Genomic DNA, 21,707 nt, shown 5'->3' with positions numbered 1-21,707 from the left:
GCCCAAAACTTTCCTTTTTCAATTTAGTTGCGTTATTCTTACATGTAACTTAACTAATCAAGTATTTACATCCTTAAAGTACTTCTAGGCTGTCATCTCCTCCTTCCCCATTAGCATCTGTCTTCTACAAATTCTCTAAAATCCAAATGAGGATTTTATTTTAAAGAAAAGGCTGTCCTAAATCACCCTTTCTTTGTTTTGTGATTGAAATATAACCAGACGTGCTCAGCAATGAGCACTGCCTGGAAATGAGCTCTCACAAAATGCTGCGTCCTTCCCAGTGGCGTGAAAGTTCATTGCTCTGACATGCTTGTTAGACAGATGTTAAAAGCAGGCCAGTTTCTTCCTTCCCTTTTTTATTGCTGGAGGCTGAACTAGGAAATCAAATGCAGACAAGAAAAAAGAAAATGCAGTGCCTTGTTACAAATGCTAAGTGCACAAACTTCAGGTTCTCACAGCACCGTGAACTCACCCACGCTGCAGATGTACCATGTTGCAGTTAAGTAAATAATAGCCTTTCCCTGAAAACTGCCTGAATACATAGTGAAATGCTTTTCATAACTTTCGCTCCTTACCCATGAGAAATTTGTTTTAAAACCTTAGTGGATTAAAAAAATAAACAAATAAAAAATCCGCAAGGGGACTTAAGCTACAAAATAACTGGAATCAAATGATGTTTGAGGTCTGACCTTAAACCCACACAAACACAAAAATCTGAATTACAAACTGAAACTCTATCCTTAACTCACCCCACTATATATATTTAGCAGCTTTTAAATCTTACGGACTGCATAGAACAGAGTTGCTGCTGCCCATCTCCTAGCATGCCCAGTAGCTCTGGCTCGTGCATCTAAACTTATCAGGTGTGGAAGGCTGTGGGTCAGAGATCCGCAATGAGGAATGTAAAAGCATGTGAGAAATGCGATTCGTTCTTTTTAACCTAAATAACTATTTCTGTAACCTCAATTTTTCCTACTATGTAAACAGCTCTCAATTTCAAATAAGAAGTGGTATCTTTTATTTTTTCCTTTGGAAGTTGCTTTTAATTTTGAGACTATGGTTTGTAGTTGGTCTCAAAGAGTATGCCTTGTGGTACCTTAGCAGAAGTGGATGAAATAAGGGTGGAATATCATTCTTGCTTTTGGTTTCCTTTTTGTGTTTAAATGTGTTTTGAAATGCGTAATGTGGGTGCTGGTTGGGAGATTGTTAAGGTTGAATGTTAACCTGTATCAAAAATTATGTAATGAAATTAATGTCTGTCTTAAATTTAAGCAATTAAGTTTTATCAAGCAATAATAACTGGAGATTGAAAGTGGCTTAGGTTTTTTGTGTATCAACTGAAAAGTTTTTATTGAAAGTCATCTTTCTGTGTCAACTCACCTGCCTGTACATGAGAGGAAAGGCTATGATCAAAACCCACAACCAGTACTGCTATTTGAAGGTGACTGATACAAATAGATACAAATAGAACAGGGGGAAAATAGTCCACAATCAAGAGGTAATTTTAGATGCCTCTTTTGATGGATACCCTACCCCTTGCCTATTTTTTCTTTTATTTCTTTAAGGTATCCCCAGAAGATCTGTGGTAGCCAACTTCAAGTGTCTTTAGGAAGTCTGGCACTGGGCATGAATAATCATTAGCCAGGTCTTGGTTTGGGAAACTTATTTCACCCCTTCCTCGTTTTAAGCATTTGACAAGTGAAAGCTAGTATAAGAAAGCTCTTTGTCTCACTTAAGCATGTCCCAGGGTATAAATTTTATTCTGTTGGTAAGACATCCAAGCTGATGCACTGTTACAGTAAAGTGTTTAATTCCTGCCAGAATTATCCCCTAAGCTTTCTCTGTAGGAGTGCTTGTGAGTGATAAAGCAGCAAGTCATCATTTGAAATTAAAAAAAACCACACCTAAATGATTTCCTCCTGTGTATGGGCAGATACTGAATGCTTTGTTGTGACTCGGCTTGGTTACAGATGGGCTCTTACTTTGGCTCCTCCTTATGTGCAGTTGATCTGAACTCTGACGGGTTGTCAGACCTGCTGGTCGGAGCACCTATGTTTTCTGAGATCAGAGATGAGGGTCAAGTTACAGCCTATATCAACAGAGGAAACGTGAGTATGTACAGGAGATGACTTGGTAAGGGATGAGGGGGTGGGTCCGGGCAGGGTAACACTAATGTCCTTCCAGCACAGAAACTCGATGTCTCAAATAGTGGGGCTCTGGGTGTCTCTAGCAGAGCGTGAAGTCACGGAAAACTCATCCGTTATCATGGTTTTCCAGACACCAGCCCACATTCATCACAGAGCTGTGAATCTTTCGAGGAGGTCTGGCAAATTTTCTGGTTTTATGTTGAAACTTGGTGGTATTTGTGGCTTTACATGAATTTGATGCCAAAACCAAGTAAGAGTCAGCAGCTTTGACTGAGTTTTCCTTTGTGTTTTGGGTGGTCACGGGGTCCTACACATCAGAACAAAAATGTCTGGGGATTTAGGAGTCCTTGTGAAGAGAAGCCAGAGATTGAATTCTCTTTATCTTTACATTATGCCCCATATTTAGCCTTTAGTGGGAAGTTCTTATCAGTTGGTACTGTTGGATTTCACATGACCCAACAGCAGTCTTGGAAAAGTGTAAACTTTCTTGCATGAGCAAAACAAGATCATTCTTATGTTGTATTTATAGGAAAACAATGGTGGTTTACCTATTACTATGTATTTAATATTCAGGTCCCAAACCTGCTGTCTCAAAGGAGGAGTTGTTATGGACTAAAATGAAATTGGTTTGCTTCATCAGTATTTTGTGAACTTTAATGTACGGAGTTTGTTTATGCTAGACTTAACATTCACCACAAGTCCTATAGGCAGCATTTGGGAGGCTTCAGAATTGCTTTTGGTGTAATTTTATTTCTATTATCACTCCTCCTTTAGATGAGCTTTACTTTTTCAGTTTGATCCACAGGCTGTCCTACTTCTTATATTGCAGTGTTGCTGCTGGGTCCTCAGGACAGGGTCCAGAATGCCAAGCAGATAATATCTAACATTTCCTGCTCACAGTGAGAGCATACATTTTTATCTTTTATAAAACAGTCAAGAAGCTAGTAGGAGTTTCTTATACTCCTGCAGCAAGAATTACTTGCAGGAGCAATGGCTTGCAGGATTGTGGGTTTTATTTTGGGGTTTGGTCATTTTAAACTCCATTTCATTCTGCAAACCCCATTGCTTAAGAGGTAGTTGCAGCGGACCAGAGAAAACTGCATTATAATACAAGCATGCATAGTGATGCTAGACTTAATGCGCTTATATTTTGCCCTTTCCTGTGAGGACTGCAAAGAAATGAGTCGCACATACAGGCCTGCCTGTCTTCTCTCTGTTGTGTTTCAATTTCATTATGTGGGATTTTCTTAAAGTCAGCAACTCCCCGCAGCCAAGAAAAAGATTTTATTACATGTTCCACAGGGCAGTTTACTCTCATTCACAAAGGAAGCAAAAACAAAACAAAACAACCCTTGAGGTGGGTACAGAGTTGGATTGCGTAACTAAATTTTGTTTTCTTGTGGAAATGTTCCTTTTCCCTTGAGGGAAGACTGCAAGAAACTAAAGCTTATGTATCTGACCAGAAAGTGGGTGGGCAAGAAATACCAGATCCATCTAAGGCTTGGCATGGCACAGGAGTACAAAGCTACTTTATTCTGAACTTCCCTCTGTCTCTTTATTTCATTAAATCTCTTTCCTTATTCTTCATTTCAGAAGGCTTTTTGGGGACTTTGCTTTAATCCTTCTGTCCAATACTTAAAAAGTTTTCAAATCCAATTGCCCAAATGTTCTTTGCTTAGGGGAAAGTTCTCCTTAACTCACTGGAGTTTAGCTGAATAAGCCTGGACTGATTTCACTCCTCGGATGTAATCTGCCAGTAGAGTAAGCTCTGGGCTGTTACATTTTAGGCATCTGGAAACCTTCATGAGCTCATGAAGTGCTGTGACTGCATTTAGTTACATCATTGAGTTATCATTTAGTTAATTTAGCACTTTAGGTATATCACTCATGTGCTCCTTCCCCCCCCAACCTAAAAGACAGAAGGTTAAAAACCCAAATAAATTAGATTACTAGTGCCCAGGTGATCCGTGTGCAGTGAGGGCAAGAGTCAGCCTGCAGCCCTGCCCCAGGTGCTTCCCACAGCACATGGGTGGCTCCCGTGGGGAAGGCTCACCTTGTCCAGGGCTCGCAGCATTTCCCTGACCCTGTTTTATTTCCTGCTTGCTAGGGGGTGCTGGAAGAGCAGCTCGTCCTGGATGGTGACGGTGCCTACAACGCGCACTTTGGGGAGAGCATGGCTGCCCTCGGCGACATCGATGACGATGGCTTCCCAGGTAGGTGTGATTTCCTGCTGGGCTGTTTCTCTGGAAATGCCAGTGAGATTGGTGGCACTGCTGGTCTCCTCCCATGGCCGGGTGCCGTGTGGCATCCATTGCTCCTTCCAGACCCGACTGGCACCTGGGCTCGTGCTAAGGACAAACATGCTTGCGTAGGATTTGTCTGCTAAAGCCTTTTGTAGCTGATTGTCCTTGATGTGAGTTTGGTCCATGTCCATGCAACTCGCACCCCAATCTCCTTAACATTGCTTTGCTTTCCTTGTTGTTGCATTTTTTTCTTCCCCGTACGGTTTATAAAAGGCTTTAGATACCCATGCCCTGAATAAAACAAAAACCTATGTCTGACTTCTTTTTTCTTTCCCATTTCCTTATGTCTTCAAACCTTTCCAGTTTTGTTGGCATAATCGCGTTTCTCATCATGAAGTGTAATTAAGAAGTAGCTTCTCACTCCTGATAGCATGTAGTCTATTAATAATTTCTCTCCTTTGCTTTATTCTACCCCTGCTCCTTTGCAGGCTGCTCAGTGTGAGGCCCCGTGCTGTGATAGCAATAGGTGAGAGCAAAGTGTTGATGCTGGCACCTTTTCTGCCCAGATTTCTGGCAGCAGAGATTAAGGACTTCCGAACAAATGCCAACTTACTCTGTGTGTGCCTGGATTTATTTCTTCCAGGCCACTCAGGTCATGGTATCCCATTAAGCCTAACCCAACCTCACTGCAGGTTGCCCTCACAAACGCTGGGCATGCTCTTCCTCTATGCTTAAACATGCATTTGTGTGTTCTTGTTGCTGCTTGTGGGTCAGGTGTGGTGACGGAGAGGCTGCAGAGTGAGTTGGATCAGTCCGTGGGTATGAAGCCATCAGGAAGAGTTTAACTTTAGCAGCTGTGTAGTCACTAGATCCAGCCAGGAGAGGAGAATGGGAAGTGGGATCACTCTTTCTGCAGGAGTTTGCAGTTAAATTGGATCAAATGTAATTTGAAAGTGCGCCGTCAGCAGCCTTTTTTTCTTCCTGCCCATCCATTTAATATAGCTGGCCTCATTTTGGAGCCTTGGATTTTCAAGCAAACTTAATGTAGTGCTACAATAAATGTTTTGCCAATGCTGTCTTGATTCACGAAGCTGATGTTCCCCTGGGTTGGAGATTTTGATATGAAAGGATTCTAAATAAACTTTTTGAGCATGGTTGCTGGTTAATAAACACATATTTTCATAACAAGCACATGTTTCTGATTAGGCACGACATAGCCACATGCGTGTACAAATTCATATACATTTGTGTATTTTTTTAAGTTTATCTTAACATGAGCTCTTCAGTAAATCAAACAAGTGCTTCTAGCCAGGTTGCCATGAACTGCTGATCATCTTCATCATGGGGAGCTATTTTCCTATGGATAGCTGGCTTCTAAAATTGTGAAAAAGCTGGACTAATGGAATGGATTGTGAAATGTTTATAATCTGTACTGTTTTACAGATGTTGCCATTGGGGCGCCTAAGGAGGACAACTACGTAGGAGCAGTGTACATTTACCATGGGGAAGCCAATGGTATTGTACCTCAATACTCTATGGTATGTGACACTATTGTTTACGATACCTATCTGAAGTGACTTTCCTGGGGCCTGCAGAAATAAACCATACTTAGGGGTCCCTTTATAGCTCTCCATCCTTTTCTCAGTCCTGGTTTGAAAATGGCTTCTCCCAAAGTTTGTCCCTATCTATGCTGTGGAGTGAAAGTATGTTGATAAGGAGATATTTTTCACTGTCTTTTGTTAGAGTTATCAGCTGTAGCTTCCTTCTTGAAGCAAACGAAGTCTTGGGTTTGAATGTCAGTTTTTAGAGATAGTAGTGCTGCAGAGGAGAAATGAAAACCTTGGAGAGGTTGAGCATACAAATTATGGAGAGGCCAGCTGAGAGTTGGGAGGTTGCTCTTTCTTCCTGCAAAAGCAGGCTTAGCGAGGAGGAAGAGGTACTAAGTTTTCTTTTGTTCCCTGCAGAAGCCTCTTTACCCATCTTGTTGGCCCTCTCCATGCAACGTGACAATATATCACAAGGCCGTTCTTGGGTGCCATTCCCCTGACCATTATTATGAAGTAAAAACTCAGCTGGGATATGCTATAGTGTCTTGTGCAGAGATGACACAGTGCAATTTAGCTACTGTAGCCAGGCTACAGTAGAGAAGATAAATTTATGCTTATGCTGCCTGACATGTGTCCCCTAGGCTCTGTCTAGCACATTTCTTTTTTCAGAGAGCCTGAATCTTCCCTCCCTCCGTGTGTTTGAAGTTCTGGTGGTTTTGTTTTGTTGCTGGGTGGGATCCTTCACAGTAAATCAGTTTAAGTAGAACTAAAGAGTTTAGTGGTTATATTGGAGGCTCTTCTAACAGACCATAGAAGTTTAGTCCTTCCTCCTTCTACCATGTATATGCCATGCGCTGCTTTTTAGAAAAAAGGAAGTTAAATGACTCTTTATGGATACTTCTAAAATGCACTAACATGTGGCATGTGGAGGATTCTGCCTGTTTCTTGCTGAGAGCCACTGGTCGGGAGGTTCTTCTCTGGCTGTTGAAAAGCCTGGAGCTTTCCAGCTCTTGCTGAAAAGGAGCTGATTTTTTTTTTTTGTCATTCATGGGAAAATTTAACATTTTTGAAAGAGGCCAGATCAGCAGGGTGGGAAGCGAAATATCCTGCTTGCAATCTCTCCCTCCCCATCGGAGCAAGGCCAGCAGACATGGCGCATGCCTCTCCACTTGGTCAGTGGGACAAAAGCCCAGCTCAAGAGGGTGGCAGGGTACCGTGGTCGTTGACTCTTGATACCATTCCTATCCTCGTCCCATGTCCTGAGGCAGCCGAGGGGGCACCACTTACAGGCAGTGCCTCTGTGCCATTTCCCAGCGTCTGCTGCAGGGCACCAGGCACACCACCAGTTCATCTCCCACATGCAACCAAAAACATTGCGTAACAACTTCAGCTCTTTACTTACCTGCCCTGGATTTGAACCCAGAGGTGAAAGACTTTTTGTATCTTATTACTATACCCCTGAGCCATCTTAATGCCCTGGATTTCCTTTTTTAAATAAGCTGAGAGAGGTAGAGGGGGGGACTGCAGGGTATATGTTTTCACCCTTTTCATTTTGTTAGCTTTTTCCCCTCCCTTTTCTTAATTTAAATTGCTGATCAATGTCGTTCCCTCATGTCCCTTCACCAGCTTTAGTGGTGGCTATGAGCAGAAGCAGCTTAATTGGCTTTGTGGCCTGCTGTTTTCATTCATGGCACTTAAAAGCAGAGCAGCGTCATACCTCTGCCTTCTAGGCTGTAATAGCCTGCAGATGTCTGCCGGGATGTTGCAGGCGGGATTTACCACCCTAAGTGGGACCCCCCCCAAAATGCAATGCAAGTGTAATGTGGGGAGGAAGTTACTTCCAGTTGTCTTAATCTTATCTGCCCACGAGTAGGAAAAGGAGATCTGTACACGGCAGAGCACGGGTTTCCCTTTAAACTGGCTGTCAGGACTGCAGGATGTCTTTCTTCCCCTCAACTTGTCTTTTTTTCCATGAATTTCCTGTCTGACCTTTTGTCCAACATTATGTCCTTTCATGGGAGGACCAGGAAAAGCTGGTGGCATGTCACAAGCTGTGAAGCACCATCAACAGCCTCGACATTACTTTGTGGGATAGGTTTCCTCTGTCTGTAAGTTCTGCAGTCAGACGCTGGTTTGAGTTCAGGTCTTGCATTGGTGGCCCAGCATAATGAATGAGAGCTGGGAGACATCTGATTGCCTTAGAAAATGAGATTTTGATATATTAATTTGCTTCAGACAAAGGCATTTACAATTCAAACCATTCAGAGAAAGTTTTTGTGTTAGTAATTAAAAAAAAAAAGCTATGTTAGAAGTTAATTAATCTTTGCGTTGGGGAGACAGAAATGAGATACAGCTTCCAAACTGACACAAAATACTGCATAATAGCTGATGGAAACCAGAATTTCCAAGTGGGATGAAAATTAATCATTTTGACTTTGAGTATGCTGGCAAACTTTGTGAAAAGGAATGATTGTGCAGGATTTTATGTTTCAATTAATCAATTTTGTTAAGATGCCGCTTAAAACTTTTATTTACAGAAATAAAGGTAATGCAAAAAAAAAAAAAGAGAAAAACTCTAGGGTGCAGTTAAAATTTCTCCCTCCTCTCCGACCCCCGCCAAGAAATCTGTTTGATGTGTTCTTTATTTTGCTTGGGTCTGCATGAGGGTTGTAATGCAGGTGTGTTTTTTAATCCGAGTCAACAGTGGCCTCCTCCTAGCCCAGAGCAGAAGGGCTTCCTGCAGTTGGCAGCCTTCCTGCTCAGGGCTGCGTGGGTGAAGCGCGAGCCTGCAGATGTGCGGCACTCCCAGCCCACGGAAAAGAGCCCCGGTGACCATGAAAATCAGGCTTGAAGGGTTTTTTTGTTTTTTCTTTTGTTTTTAGAGGATTCTTTGTGTTACTGACTGATTTCACTCGTGTTTTCCGCTGCAGAAGCTGTCTGGGCAAACAATAAACCCGATGCTGCGGATGTTTGGCCAGTCCATATCAGGGGGAGTCGATATGGATGGCAATGGTTATCCAGGTACGTCTGCTACTCTGGCGGTGAGAGCGCTGGGGAAATGCAGCAGCAGGCTGAGAAAACAGCAGAGCTGGTCGTTTCCAGGTTGCTGGTTACCACAATTGCAGGAGGCCGATGAAGCTGAGCATTTTCTTCCCTTTTCCTTCCATTATTCGAAGCTCCTGATAAGAATTTGAGCCAATTGCTTGATTCAGGTGTTTAGGCAGTCATGAAGAAGGACTGAGATATTAAAGCAGAGGATTTCAGTATCTGATCAAGGTTGTAAGTTGCCTGGAAGCTGCCCAGTCATGATGACAATCTTCAGTCATGATGACAATCTTAAAAAAAAAAAAAAAAAAAAAAAAAAAAAAAAAAAAAAAAAAAAAAAAAAAAAAAAAAAAAAAAAAAAAAAAAAAAAAAAAAAAAAAAAAAAAAAAAAAAAAGTAGACAATAACATAATAGTAATAATAAAAACCTAACAATGAAGTAGAAGTGAAGTAACATCATAGATGTAATTCTCCAGTTATAATACTTATGACATAATGATATTTGAAGGGACCAGCTGGCTGATTTAAGTCAGAAAAATGCTTTTTTAGATATATGCTCCGTAATTTACCAACTGACTTGAGAGAACTGAATTTTGTGCCTCCTTTGTAACTGTCTCAATGTTACGAAAATTTCAGATATGACTGTTGGAGCCTTCTTGTCAGACAATGTGGTACTTCTGAGGTGAGATGAATGTCTTTTTCATCTGCTGTTGTCTTCTTTTTGTGTCTGTTTTCTGTTTATATCTTATGTGGTCTAAGTCTTCCACCACTCTGATTTTCTCCCTAGTTTATTGTGGTCAGAAGCAGCAAGCTGGATTACTTTTTAAGCAGAACCTTAGACATGGATAGTGTCAAAGAATGCACAATCTAATTTAAACAGTGTAGTGAGGGATGACAATATGTAGGACTCCCAGGGCTATGAACAAAACAAAGGGTTAGAGCCAGAAGGACATGTGTTGTGTCTCAGTGCCTTTTTAGAAAGGTTGCTCTGAATTTGTGAGAAGGCTTTTTTATTGCTCTTACATTTGCATAAAGTAAATAAATTATGATTTAAGGGAATGCAGTTGAGCAACAAGCCAGCTGCATATGATGCCAGGATGTAATTTTGCAAGTTATAATGGGACGCAGAATGAAATAAGAGTCTTCAGGGAAATGAAATACGGAGACATTTGCAATGCACACAGGATTTGGACTGCTGTTTCGAGTGTATGAATTAAGTGCAATTGCTTGTTTCATCTGATGGAGAGAGGTGTGACAGCTTGATCCACCAAATTATGCAGGAGTTGGAGTAGGAGCGGGCTTGAGATGCACAGACCTGGGGAAGAGAATGGGAACTTTGAATTTTGCCAGTAGCTCTGTTGTTACACTTGTTAATATTTAATAGAAAAATCCCGTCAATACCTAGATGTCATTAGAAGTAGTCACTAGGGACTCCTGCATCTTAGTGGAAGATACAGGGATGGGGTGAGACTGGCAAGACAAATGGTGGAGCTGCAGAACGGACGCGCCAGCTTGCTTCCTGTTCAAGGCAGGAAAAACTTGGCTCTGTTTCCATCTGAATCAGTTAAACAAAACAAAAAGAAAAAGGAGAGGGGGGGAAGAAATGCTCTTGATGATGATCAGCATGGCAGGTAGTCAAGTCTTCTGAAGAGTTTTCTGTTCCTTCATCATGCATGCAGAGGAAGACAATTGCTGCTTCTGTGAAAAGGTGCCCCAGATGGGATCTCGCAGCTCCGCATCTCTGAAACTGCCAGAAAGAAAACTGTGCATTTTTCTCCTGCATTGTTGTTACTTGCAGGGCAGGGAAGGGCAATCTGAAAGGCTTGCTGTGATGTTTAAAACAACATACATCGCAACAGCATGGTGACCTCTGTCCAAGTGTTCAGTCACGGCCTGTGCGTTTCGGAGGAGATTAGCGCATTACCGGCTGACTTGTGGGCAGCCTGATTAATTGCTGCTACTGCCAATTTACAGTGTGTCTCTCTTGCTGTTTAGATTCAGATTAGGATAAAGAAATCAGCTTCCCTCCCCCCCCCCTCGCCCCTCCAGAAGCCTTTGTGAAGTCCTTTGGCCAAAACCAACAAATGTTTTGCCAAGTGATATTAAAGGCTTTGGTGGAAGCCGCGGTGACTTGAGGCAGATCGTCATTGCTGTATTGCTCGCGTGTGTGTATGGCTGTTTGACAGATGCATTGTTTTTTTTTTTTTCCCCAGTGAATAACCAAGTGAGCTAACATTAAGGAAAAATCACACAGTGCATCATGGCTGGAGAAATTTTTTTTTCTAGGAGAAATATTTTTCTAGGTCAATTATAGCATTTACTCTTTTATGTTTCCTCAAGCATTTGGAAAGATTTTTTTTCCAAGGTGTGAAATGATCCTAGGAAGCTCACTCTTCTTCATCCTTTTTCCTTTTTCCCCCCATTACTGTATATATTTCTAGGGTTAGCATTTATCTTCATCCTCCATCTCAAAAGGCCAACTTGCACTGTTATTTCAGGCTGTGGTGAAGGAGTCTGAGCAGCTGTCTTGGAGATGATGCAAAGCTTGTTCCAGTTGATATGAATTAGGTGTAACCACAATCCCTGCTCTCTTCTCCCCCATCTCCCCTGCCTCTAAATTAAGTGGGTTGTGGAGTGAGAGTCCTGAAGTGGTTTGCTTACGTGGTCTGGCCTTGCACGGCTGCTGGGACTACCTTAGAAGTGAATCTGCTGGTTGCTGCACATTTTTTTTACTACTAGAGTTGGTTTTGGAAGAACATGTTTATGTTGAACATGTACAGAATTGAAACCACGAAGAATAACACTCAGTGAATTTTTGGGCTGAAGTCCTGTGCTGGGGATGGCTCAGGAGAGCCTGGGTTTCTGGGCTGCTTTTCCTAACCAAGCTGGCAGGGCTTCTGTGTTGTGTGAGGGAGGAGACCCACCTGGGCCCTGATGGCAATCGGCTTGCTCTGCAATTCTGGCTGAGGTCTTCTTCAGCTGGGATAGTCATAGCAATAACCTGGTGCTGGAGTTGCAAGGGTAGAAAGCTTTCATTCACAGTGCACCAGGTAACTCCTGAAACAGAGTTCAGCAGCGTGAAAAGAGTATTCAATCCTTACCACTCAACGGGGGGGAATTAGTCAAATGTTCCCTTCTCCACAAAACATGTATGTGGTGTCTATTGTCCCTCTTACACTGTCAGAAAAGTTATGTATGAATCCATCTCCTACCCCTGTGCTACCTCCTTGACTTTCAGGTCACAAATTTGACTGTAGGCCATTCTCTGGAAACCTAAGGTCTCTGCCTACCCATTTCTGACCATCCAGGCTGCCTAGCAAGCAGTCTCACTTGCATGAGCTTGTTGTCCTTGGTTGCCGTTGTGCTAATTTTGTTATCCTCTTCAGTAATCAGGAAGGCTTTATGCAACCTTTGCTGGAGATGATTATTATTTTATATTATCAGTTTCCCCAGCTGCCTGCCTGCAGTCTGTTTGTGGGCACTGAATTTCAAGTTGATGCTATGGCTTTCATTCAGACACCAGTAGTCCTTGCCAGCTAGGTCAAGTGCTGATTTACCTTACAGTTCAAATGCACTCTCTTATTTTTCATGTCTGCTTAAAATTGTGCAGTTTACCAAATTTAGTTTATTTTCCTTTGGCTGAGAACTTCCCTCTGAATGATCACTCAATTCCACTTCTCTGTTGATCTCCAGATCCAGGCCTGTCATTACCATGGACATCTCCATTTTCCTGCCTGCGTCCATCAATATCACAGCTCCTCAGTGCCATGACGGCTTGCAGCCGGTGAACTGCCTCAATGTCACAGCGTGCTTTCGCTTCAGTGGCAAGCGTGTTCCTGGAGAAATAGGTAAGGTACCTGCGCCAGCCCTGGGCAGGGGCACGATAGCAGGTTGACCTGGAGTCGAGGGCTCCCTTTGGAGTCAGTAACAGAGCTTTTATGTGAAATAAGTTGTTTCAAGGTGAGCTGGGATATCCAATTCCAGAAAGTTGGAGGCTCCCTGGGAACTTTCTTGGACATGTTTTTACCTTCCGATGAGGTTGACATGATACTGGGGCAGTTTCTTCCTCAGTGAAAGGAGGGAAATGTGTCCTTGGGCCTACTGCAAGGACAGAGAACACAGAAGCAATTGATGCTTTGTAAGTTCATATTCCCTGTTTACCGCTTGATAACACATTTCTGTATCCATGTCCTCTATCAATGTTATCAGAAAGCAGGTGTGATTTGCTCTGGATTAATAGTTTTTGAAAGTCTACAAGGAGCTCTTGAAACAGAGCCCTATAAATCTGAATTCCTACCAGACATGAGCAAATCCTTTTCTGTGCATCAGTTTACCTGTCTGTAAAATGATTATAAATAGCCCACTATTTTACTGATGGCAAGAATATCTTCCAGGTTAGTTAGTGTCTGTAAAACACATGGAGTTTCTCAGGTCAATGGAATTGTGTAAGGTGTGTAATTGTGCAAGCCTTTACGTCTTGGCTGCATTAAAATATTACTATGTCTTTTACATCCCAATGTTTAAAGTCTTAGATGTTGCATCAAGTGGTATGGGATAGATACAGCGTTTCTAAATATTGTAAGGTCTGGGTTTGTTTAGTTCAGCCACGATGTTTTACCTTCGCCATGCTTTAGGAGTGGCAGAGGACTTGCAGTGTGCTGCTCAGGGAAGGTATCTCAGCCTCACAGCGTGCTGCATCTCTGCAGCAGGTCTGGTGAGTAGTTGGGGGAAGCAGTGCCTCCTCCTGCTCTGTGCCCCAGCCTTTCTGAGCTGCTAATCGAGAAGGGTGAGAGTTGTATCTGTGCATCCCAGTATGCAGAGCCTGCTGCAGTATTTGGATTTTAAATGAGTCGGAGAAGAAAAAGACTTCTTGCTACTTCTTCTGCCATTCACATGGAGTGAGAACTACAAGCTGCTTGTTGAAGTTGCTCTCTGCAGCTTGTCACTTTGTCACCTGAACAGCTCAAAAAAGTGGAGTTACTAAATTTAAGATTCCTCTGGATTCTAACACATTGGTGCAACGGAGACTTCAGTTTCTATTTTTGCACTTTTTCCTTCCCTGTAAGTGATGACTCTCAGCAGACAAATACATGCTTTGATAAAGTATTTTTTGTACTGCCTGCTACTCTGTCAGTACTTATCTCCGAGTGCTCCAGGGGTGTTAATTCCTTTCTGAAAATCACTGAATAGTTTTTCTGAATATGTAGGTTTTCTTATGTTCCTGGGGATACTGTTTAAAATGTTTCCTTTGCTTTAATTTAATATCTCTGGACCTGTGGCTAAGAAGTGAGCTGCCTTTTTTTCCAATCTAAATATCTGTTCCCCTTGTTTGCAAAAGACCTATCTTCTTGCTTCATCATGTCTTGTAAGAGCCAGTTGAATTCCTCTGTGTTGTCATACAAACTGTATTCCTGATGATTTATTGTGGTGAAAGCACATGTGCATCTTCTTTGGCGAGTAACATCCACCTCATTACAAGGAATTTTTTTACTATTAAGTAGATGATTATAAAACTTCCAACCATTGTCTTTTTATACAATGCTTCTAGCAAAGTGATTTGTCTTGAAAACATTGCAGCCAGAACTATCTGACTGTCTAAAACCCCTTGGGGATATGATTTGGATAATATATCACAAATAAGCTTTCAGTTTGTAATCTAACAGTCAGGACATTTTAATTATGTTGCAGTTGAAGAGTATCAATTAACAAAGGGTGGAACAATTCATGGAAATACTGCAACGGTTCCTCTCCTGTGTGGTTAAATGTGGGGAAAAAAAAGAATATCCCTTTAAGTACATCGTTGTCCAGTTTAGACTCTGAAAGGCATATGGAGGTGTTGAAATGCTATGTCAAAGTTTTGTGGCTAAAAGTGTTGGGATTGTCTCATCTTCGGATGTCTGGGGGCGGTCTGTTAAGTCAGACGACGAGAACACTGTGCTGACTGGGAACACCACTCCCCTAAGGCTTGTCAGTGTGGACGCTCAAGACTGCTGCTTACTGGTGAAAAGCTGGGCGTTGCTCTTGCTTTTGGGCAGCTGAAGTTGGTCACCTACTACGCAATGTTTAGAAAGTCAAGCTGAACATGCAGGCAGCATTCTTCTGTGGCAAATGTGTGTCTTCAATGCTTATTTGGACGTGTGGTTATTTTGTTAACTGGCTTGTGAAGGAAGGTTGTCTTCATCTAGCACTGCCTCACACTTGCATATAAACCTTTCCCACCCTCCTTCTTTTTTTTTTCCCCTTCTAGTGGTAGTTGCAATACTACTGATCATGTGACAGCTATCTGAGGATCTGTGTTTATTGGTACTGCTTGATACTGCCAATGACAGTATAATTCCCATCCATTTTGTGGATACTGTTTGCAGACTACGGTCTTCAGAAGTATGAACTTATTGCTGAAATGGTTTCATCTGAACAAAGAGCCATGCTCAAGTGAAGCATGTGCTCTGTACTGTGTGCCAGGCATTGTCTGACCCTTCACTCTGCCTCAGCGCTTGCTGGAGAGCTGAGTGTCTAGTCATACGCCCACTGACAGAGACAGCCTTTGGTACATCTTGGATGTGTGAGAAATACGGCATTTTAAGTTTTCACTCTTTCACCTCGGAATCTCACTCAGGCTGTTCCTCCCTCTCTTGAGGGGCCATTGCTTTGTCTCTGCTGGGGTCTCTGTATCTGCAGAAAAGGCAGGGATGAGAGAAAGGCCTTTCCTAGCCTGGATGAGCAGACTTCAGCCTGTTCAGACCATGCACTTCTGGGTGATCAGGACAAGAAAACAGAGGCTCCTGGCATCTCTGTGCATCAAGCGCTGCTTCTGCATTCATCCCCACAGGAGAATGGAAATAAACTTGTGCCCACAGTCTGGTTAATTTCCTCAACAATAACAGCAACAATAATAGTAATAATAGTGCCAGTGTAAGAATTAGGTGAATTTTAAGTGGCTATGAAATGAAGGGTTTTGGGCATTTGGCTAGAGTCAGGCAGACGCATTAGAAACTTCTTCGAAGTTTCTTTTGTACTGTTCAGTTCAGGTGTGCATTGCTTGTGTGTTGATCCATTTCTAGGGTAGCCTTCATGTCCCAAATACTGTTGCCTGAAAGACTGGTGTGAGATTTCGTGTGGGATAATGGGTTGCTTGACATTTTCGCTCTGTCTGGATACATTTCTAGGACTGAAGAAACATGCCTGATCCAAAACCTGACGAAAGTAGACACACCTCTTCTCATCTGTATCCTACTGTAGTTTGGTGCGGGAGTATTATTTCTGTCTGTCTCTCATTTTTCCAGTCTGCTTGGAAGTGCAGACTAAGACAGTGCTACCCTCTGAATGCCTCAGAAGCAGTGATGCTGTAGGGATGTGTTGTTCAGTGTATGCCCAGAGCAGTGAGGATGGCTCCTGACTTGGAAGCTAGGGACAACACTATGAGAAAGGATTTGAAACAAAGTTTGAAGTAAGGGGAAAAGGAAAGCTTTTTGGGAGAGGATGGGGGCAATGTCCTATGTATGTTGTAATTTGCTAAGGCAATTTTTTTTAATACTTCCGTTACTTAAGAATTTTCTCTGCAAGCAAAGTTCATGCATCATTTTCTCCTCGTAATTACTGGTAGAGAACGCAAAGAAACACATTCCTCTTCCAATGGCTTTTAACCCCTCCATTAGCACAGCCAGCTGCTATTCCCATTTTAGCTCACAGGCTACCACCGCCTGATTTCAGTCCCTCCTCACTCCTCTCTGCTTCAGGGCTGCCTTCAGCCCTGTGAGGGGACGACTCTTGCATCATGACTACATATGTGCCACTTAGGATGAAAATCCATTATAAAATGCCTTCTGCCATTTACTTGGTTTGTCTGTTACTGGCTGGAGTAACTTGCCCGGTCTGCTGGCTGGCAGTCCTCTTGCAGGTATGACCAAAAATTTCTCAGAAGGAGCTGTTATTGAAGCTTTTAGGCATTTAACTTTAGTTATGGGAAAGGAACAGTCATTAGAAAAAACCAAGCCCTTCATCTGAGCTCATCAAATCCATGCCAGAGTTTTATTTTGATCGTGTGAAGTTGGGTGGGCAGATCCACAGAAACATTTCTAACCAGACCTGCTTAAAGCTGTTGGACAAATATTTGAAGGCATTGCCTGCAAGAGTTAATTCGCTAGCAAAAACTTGCCTCCCGATCTCCTACTGGAGTGAGCAGGAGAAACTTACACCACCAGCAGTGCTAAGTTTGGCCAGTTATCTCTCCACCCTGTTTGCTTTTTGGAAGCAATGAAGCTGGGGAGGGGAAAAAAACCCACCTTACTCATGATATTTCAGTTTTTCCACTGATGTGACATCATTGGATATAACATAGAAACAAGTTGTCAAAATAAAGGGGAGGCAGGAGGGAGGACGGGAACTGTGCTGCTTGATTGAAAACATCCACTGCCATTTCAGAGAGACGGTAGCTGGGATCGCTTTGCTCAGAGGCCTGGTACGGGGCTCGCGTTGGGATGCGTCTCCGTGCCTGCAGTGAGGAATTGTTCAGTGTCAGTAATATGTCACGCTTCCTTCGGAGAGCCTCCGAGCCTCCGCAGGCGCCCCTGCAAGCTCTGCAGCCCTGCCTTCCTTTGGTGCTCCTCCTTTGAAGAGAGCTGTGTCTCCCCGTGGGGCTTTTTGCCTCTGCCTACGCAGGGCCTGGGTTTACTAACGGGTTTTTTTGTCTTTATTCTTGGGACGCCGGTGCAGATCTCAGCATGTGTGCATGCATGTGAGGTCTTGAAAGCGGAAGGGAGACAATTGGGGATGGGTGTCGGATATGCACACTTTAAAAAAGAAAAAAAACAATTAAGAAAGAGACTGCTGGGATTTTTAACAGGCTAAACCCTGTGTTTCTGTTTAGGTGGTGCTCTTTAGTGGGACTGAACAAATACCACTTCAGTGAGAGTTTTTGGTGCTGAGCTTGTCAGAGTTTGAAACGCTTTCAAGGCATTATCCTTCTAAGCAAGTTATTCTGCCAAAAGCAAACAAAAAAAAGTTCAGGTGCAGCCCTGTGATGGTAGTTAGGCTGATTCCTCAGCTGTGGCTTTTCTTACTACCTAGGGTATGTCTCTGGTTGCTTTGCGTGAATTTGTGAGTGAGCTTTTCATCAGAATGCAACACACTGCAAATGGAAGTGAGGTCAGTTTGAATTATGTGAATTATGAATGTTCCCAGAGACTTTTGCACCGAGTTTTACAATACCATTAAATAAATTCTTCAAAGTAGTGAAATTTTGGTGGAGAAATGATTGGAGGCGATAGCATTGGCAGTAGTGTTAATTTAGAGAGATTAGGATTTTCATTGATTTAAAAAAAACCCACCACAAAACCGAATAAAACCACAACAAATCCCAGCAAAGACCCCTTGCTGAAATTTGGTATAGAAGACCTCAGTCCAGGAATGTGTTACATCTACATGGATTGTTTATAAAATTCTGGCGTAAAAAAAGTTTACATTTATGGGGAGCATATTATCTGGCATCAATCATTTAGGACTTAAAACATAAATAAAAGCCAAAGCAATAATTTGGCAAGCACCCTACATATGTAACAAATCAGCACAGGAGCTGGTGCTCGCTGTTGTTTACAAAGATTATCAACTAATTAAGCCATTCATAGTGAGCCAATCTCATGGTATTCCCATTATTGCCTTGATAACAGCTGAAATCAATACAGGCTGTGGTCTGCAATGAGTCAAAGGACCTCACAAGCCAGTGTTTCCTTTGCCTGTAGAAAGCAGCAGAACAAGTGTTTATGCTTCTGTTGCAGTTTCATTGCTCTTGTTGTTCCATTTATCAAAAGGAAAGGTATAGTCAGCTTGGATTATTTAATCATTGGACAACTACTTCAGGTAATAAATAAGTTTTCTTTTTGGACACAGATACATATAGCCACAAACCAACCGATTGTGTTAAGCTACCTATCCTGTAGAACAGCAGGAAACAGGATTTACAGAGATACAGCTCATTAGTCTCTGGGTATGTCTTCTATAAGCTGCCAGGGATGTGTAACATCTAAGAGGGGGATACTGAGTGCAAGGCAGCGACCTATAGTTAAGTTCTAAATGCTAAGATGACTGCAAATCAACAAAAGTAATTGTCAGGAAGTGCCACATCCTGGTTGACATTTGTATGGTTTGTGCTGTTCTAGAAGGAAAGCAAAGCTTGAGGCTGCTGCTGTTGTTGTTTGTGTTGCATTTTTGCTTTTTCTGTTAGCAACATAGTTTAAGCATCTTTTGTTTCTTTTTTTTAATTAAGTGTGCGTGTCTAGGTGTATTTTTACACATCACTTCCTACAGGAGAGGATGGGCTGGGGAATGTAGCGACACGAAACCTGGAAGTACGTTAGTAATTGGATTTGGTTTTGTGCAGCCACAGGAAACTTAGTGAGGGCCTGCAAGGGCTGACCTTTCTTCAAGCACACATGCCCCGGGGGCAACAGGATCCATTGATAGGTGGCTAGAAAATAACTATTGTTTGCTGTCATCCTTTGTTTTCTTCTTCTTCCTTTTTAAAACAGGTTTGAATTATAACTTGACTGCTGATGTGGCAAAGAAGGAAAAGAGCCAGCAACCCAGAGTTTACTTTGTGACTTCTGGAGAGACAGCGGGGCAGATAACAGAGAAGTTACAACTGTCATACATGCAGGAAAAGTGTGAGCATTACCTAGCGTATGTCAAGGTCAGTTCATTCCTGCCCTTCTTTATGTTGGCCTCACTGCAATTCCACACTTTTTTTTTTTAAATATTCAACCAATTAAAGTGGTGCTGCTTGGCTTCAGATGTTCTTTGTTTTCCTGACAGGTGGATGAAGTTTTTTGGGTGGAAGCTCAGAAGTTCTTGCTTGGCATGATTTGTCAGTCTGAGCACCATCAGGCCCTCAAGACGTGGTGCCAGGAATATGTATTTTATTTACTTTTGATCAGGTGTATTTGTGGGGGATTTCTTTCGTCTTTGGCTTGGTTTGTTGCTATACTTGTTATACTCAAAATAAGGAGGCAAAGTTTTGTTTTGGCAGGAGCAGCAGGTTTAGTGTTTAGTTTTGTGTCAGGTCTGGCTGCACCAGGGGCTGGTGATACAATCTGCATGGGAATGGCAGGATAACATGGGGTCTGTCCTGAAGCAATTGGGCTCTTGGGTTTCAAGAGCACCCTGGATTTCATCTGGGCTTGAAAATAGCAGTGGGATAACTTAATTTCACATGTCTCATGGTCCTAGGGATACAGAGAGCGCTTTCCAGACATGCTGGGACATAGAAGGGGTCTGTTCTTCCTGTGACTAACTCTTCGTCCAGGGTCTGCTAGGACTGTAGTTATCTTACTTGGCAGCTGTTGTTGAAGAAATATCACCCAGGTGCCATTCTGTTTGCAAAGTAAGCGCAATAGTTTTCTTCTCAGCTGAGAAATTTATAGAATGGATTTTAAAATTATACAGGAAGGAGATTTATCTTTTAAACCAGATACATCTTACAAGCACTGATCTGTATCACTAGTCTAGTGGGACGTATGGTTGTGTGGTGAGTTGCATATCCTCCTTACTGAAGGGCATATTCCCAGAGATGAGTGTGACTTAAATTCAATGGATATCACTTGGCACTGTCTTGTTTTGAGAATCCAGCAGGTCCAGACATCCCTAAATGTATAAACTTTTCCAGGAAGCTTCTTTGTACTTAAAAACTGTGAGAACAGGAGATAAAACTCATCCTTTGACTTTATCAACATTTTGTGCATGGCTGTTCAGAGAAAATAAAATAAATAAAGGGACCACCAAGGAAGAAATGCTATCCTGTTAAGTTGTGTGGGTCTCTGGGAAGAGACTAGATATCTTCCGTAGTTTTTTGTTTATGGAACAACCTTTGCTTTCTCCTGTGGAAAAGCTCATTAAAGAAAATGTAGACCTATGAGATTACCATTACTTAGAAAATATGGCTGTGAGTTTACTAATTCTGGTCTTTCTCAAATGAGCATATCTGGTTAGGCTTTAATGTATTGAGTTTGGATGAAAAGGAGCCATATTCCTTTCTATCTTAACCCAGTAATGATTTTTTTCACACTAGCGCTGTTTTAATTTTTGGCTACTACACAGAATTCATTAAAGAGCTACATATGCCCAGAAAACTACTTAATTTATTGTAGCATTTCTAGCTGTTGGGAATGCAAAGGTAAGAACTATTTTTCTGGAAAATTCCTGGGAAATTTTATTTTTATAGGCAAGAGAAACATTTAAGCATGTTTAAAAATACCAACAACTTAAAGCAAAACAGCTGGTTAACAAACAAGGCTACTGGCTTTCTGTATGATATAAGCAGCTATTTTTCACAGTTGGAAGAATAGCAGGAAGTGTCGTTTGTTCGTGTAACGGAGGATGCAAAATAGTGGAGAAAGATAATCCCTGTGCTTTCATGGGAAAGGTGATATGATCCACGAGGCTACATGACATCAGAAACATCAAAGAGAGCCCTGCAGACTCTGGAGGAGTGGAAATGGGGTCATGATCTTTCACTGCTATCCTTAAGTAACAGCTAGTAAAACAAAAACAAAAACCCTGAAAAACAAAAAACTCCCCAAACTCCAACCGGAAATCTCCTTGATTGCATAGTTTTGTGATGGAATAAGTGATAGATAAAAGATGTGGGCTTAAAATATATGAACTATTTCACTTAGGCTTTCCTCTTTCCTTTTATTTACTGTATGCCAGATGAATTCTCCTCCGTGGCAAATCGAG

The 21,707-nt window shown here is 42.2% G+C and overlaps 1 protein-coding gene across 1 annotated transcript in view; it reads left to right on the top strand.

Annotated features, from left to right (window-relative positions):
* Window positions 1-21,707, top strand: part of ITGA9 (integrin subunit alpha 9) — a 224,514-nt gene that overhangs the window by 26,098 nt on the left and 176,709 nt on the right. The window contains exons 9-15 of the mRNA XM_009273508.1: window positions 1,971-2,108; window positions 4,255-4,360; window positions 5,834-5,928; window positions 8,868-8,958; window positions 9,618-9,663; window positions 12,675-12,829; window positions 19,505-19,665. Coding sequence (XP_009271783.1) covers window positions 1,971-2,108; window positions 4,255-4,360; window positions 5,834-5,928; window positions 8,868-8,958; window positions 9,618-9,663; window positions 12,675-12,829; window positions 19,505-19,665 — 792 coding nt within the window. The remainder of the gene's footprint in view (window positions 1-1,970; window positions 2,109-4,254; window positions 4,361-5,833; window positions 5,929-8,867; window positions 8,959-9,617; window positions 9,664-12,674; window positions 12,830-19,504; window positions 19,666-21,707) is intronic.

The sequence above is a fragment of the Aptenodytes forsteri genome, unplaced genomic scaffold (genome assembly GCF_000699145.1).
Source record: "Aptenodytes forsteri isolate BGI_AS27 unplaced genomic scaffold, ASM69914v1 Scaffold270, whole genome shotgun sequence".
Classification (NCBI taxonomy): Eukaryota; Metazoa; Chordata; class Aves; order Sphenisciformes; family Spheniscidae; genus Aptenodytes; species Aptenodytes forsteri.
Note: the sequence above shows the minus strand (reverse complement) of the source record. Positions and strands in the feature narration are given on the sequence as shown.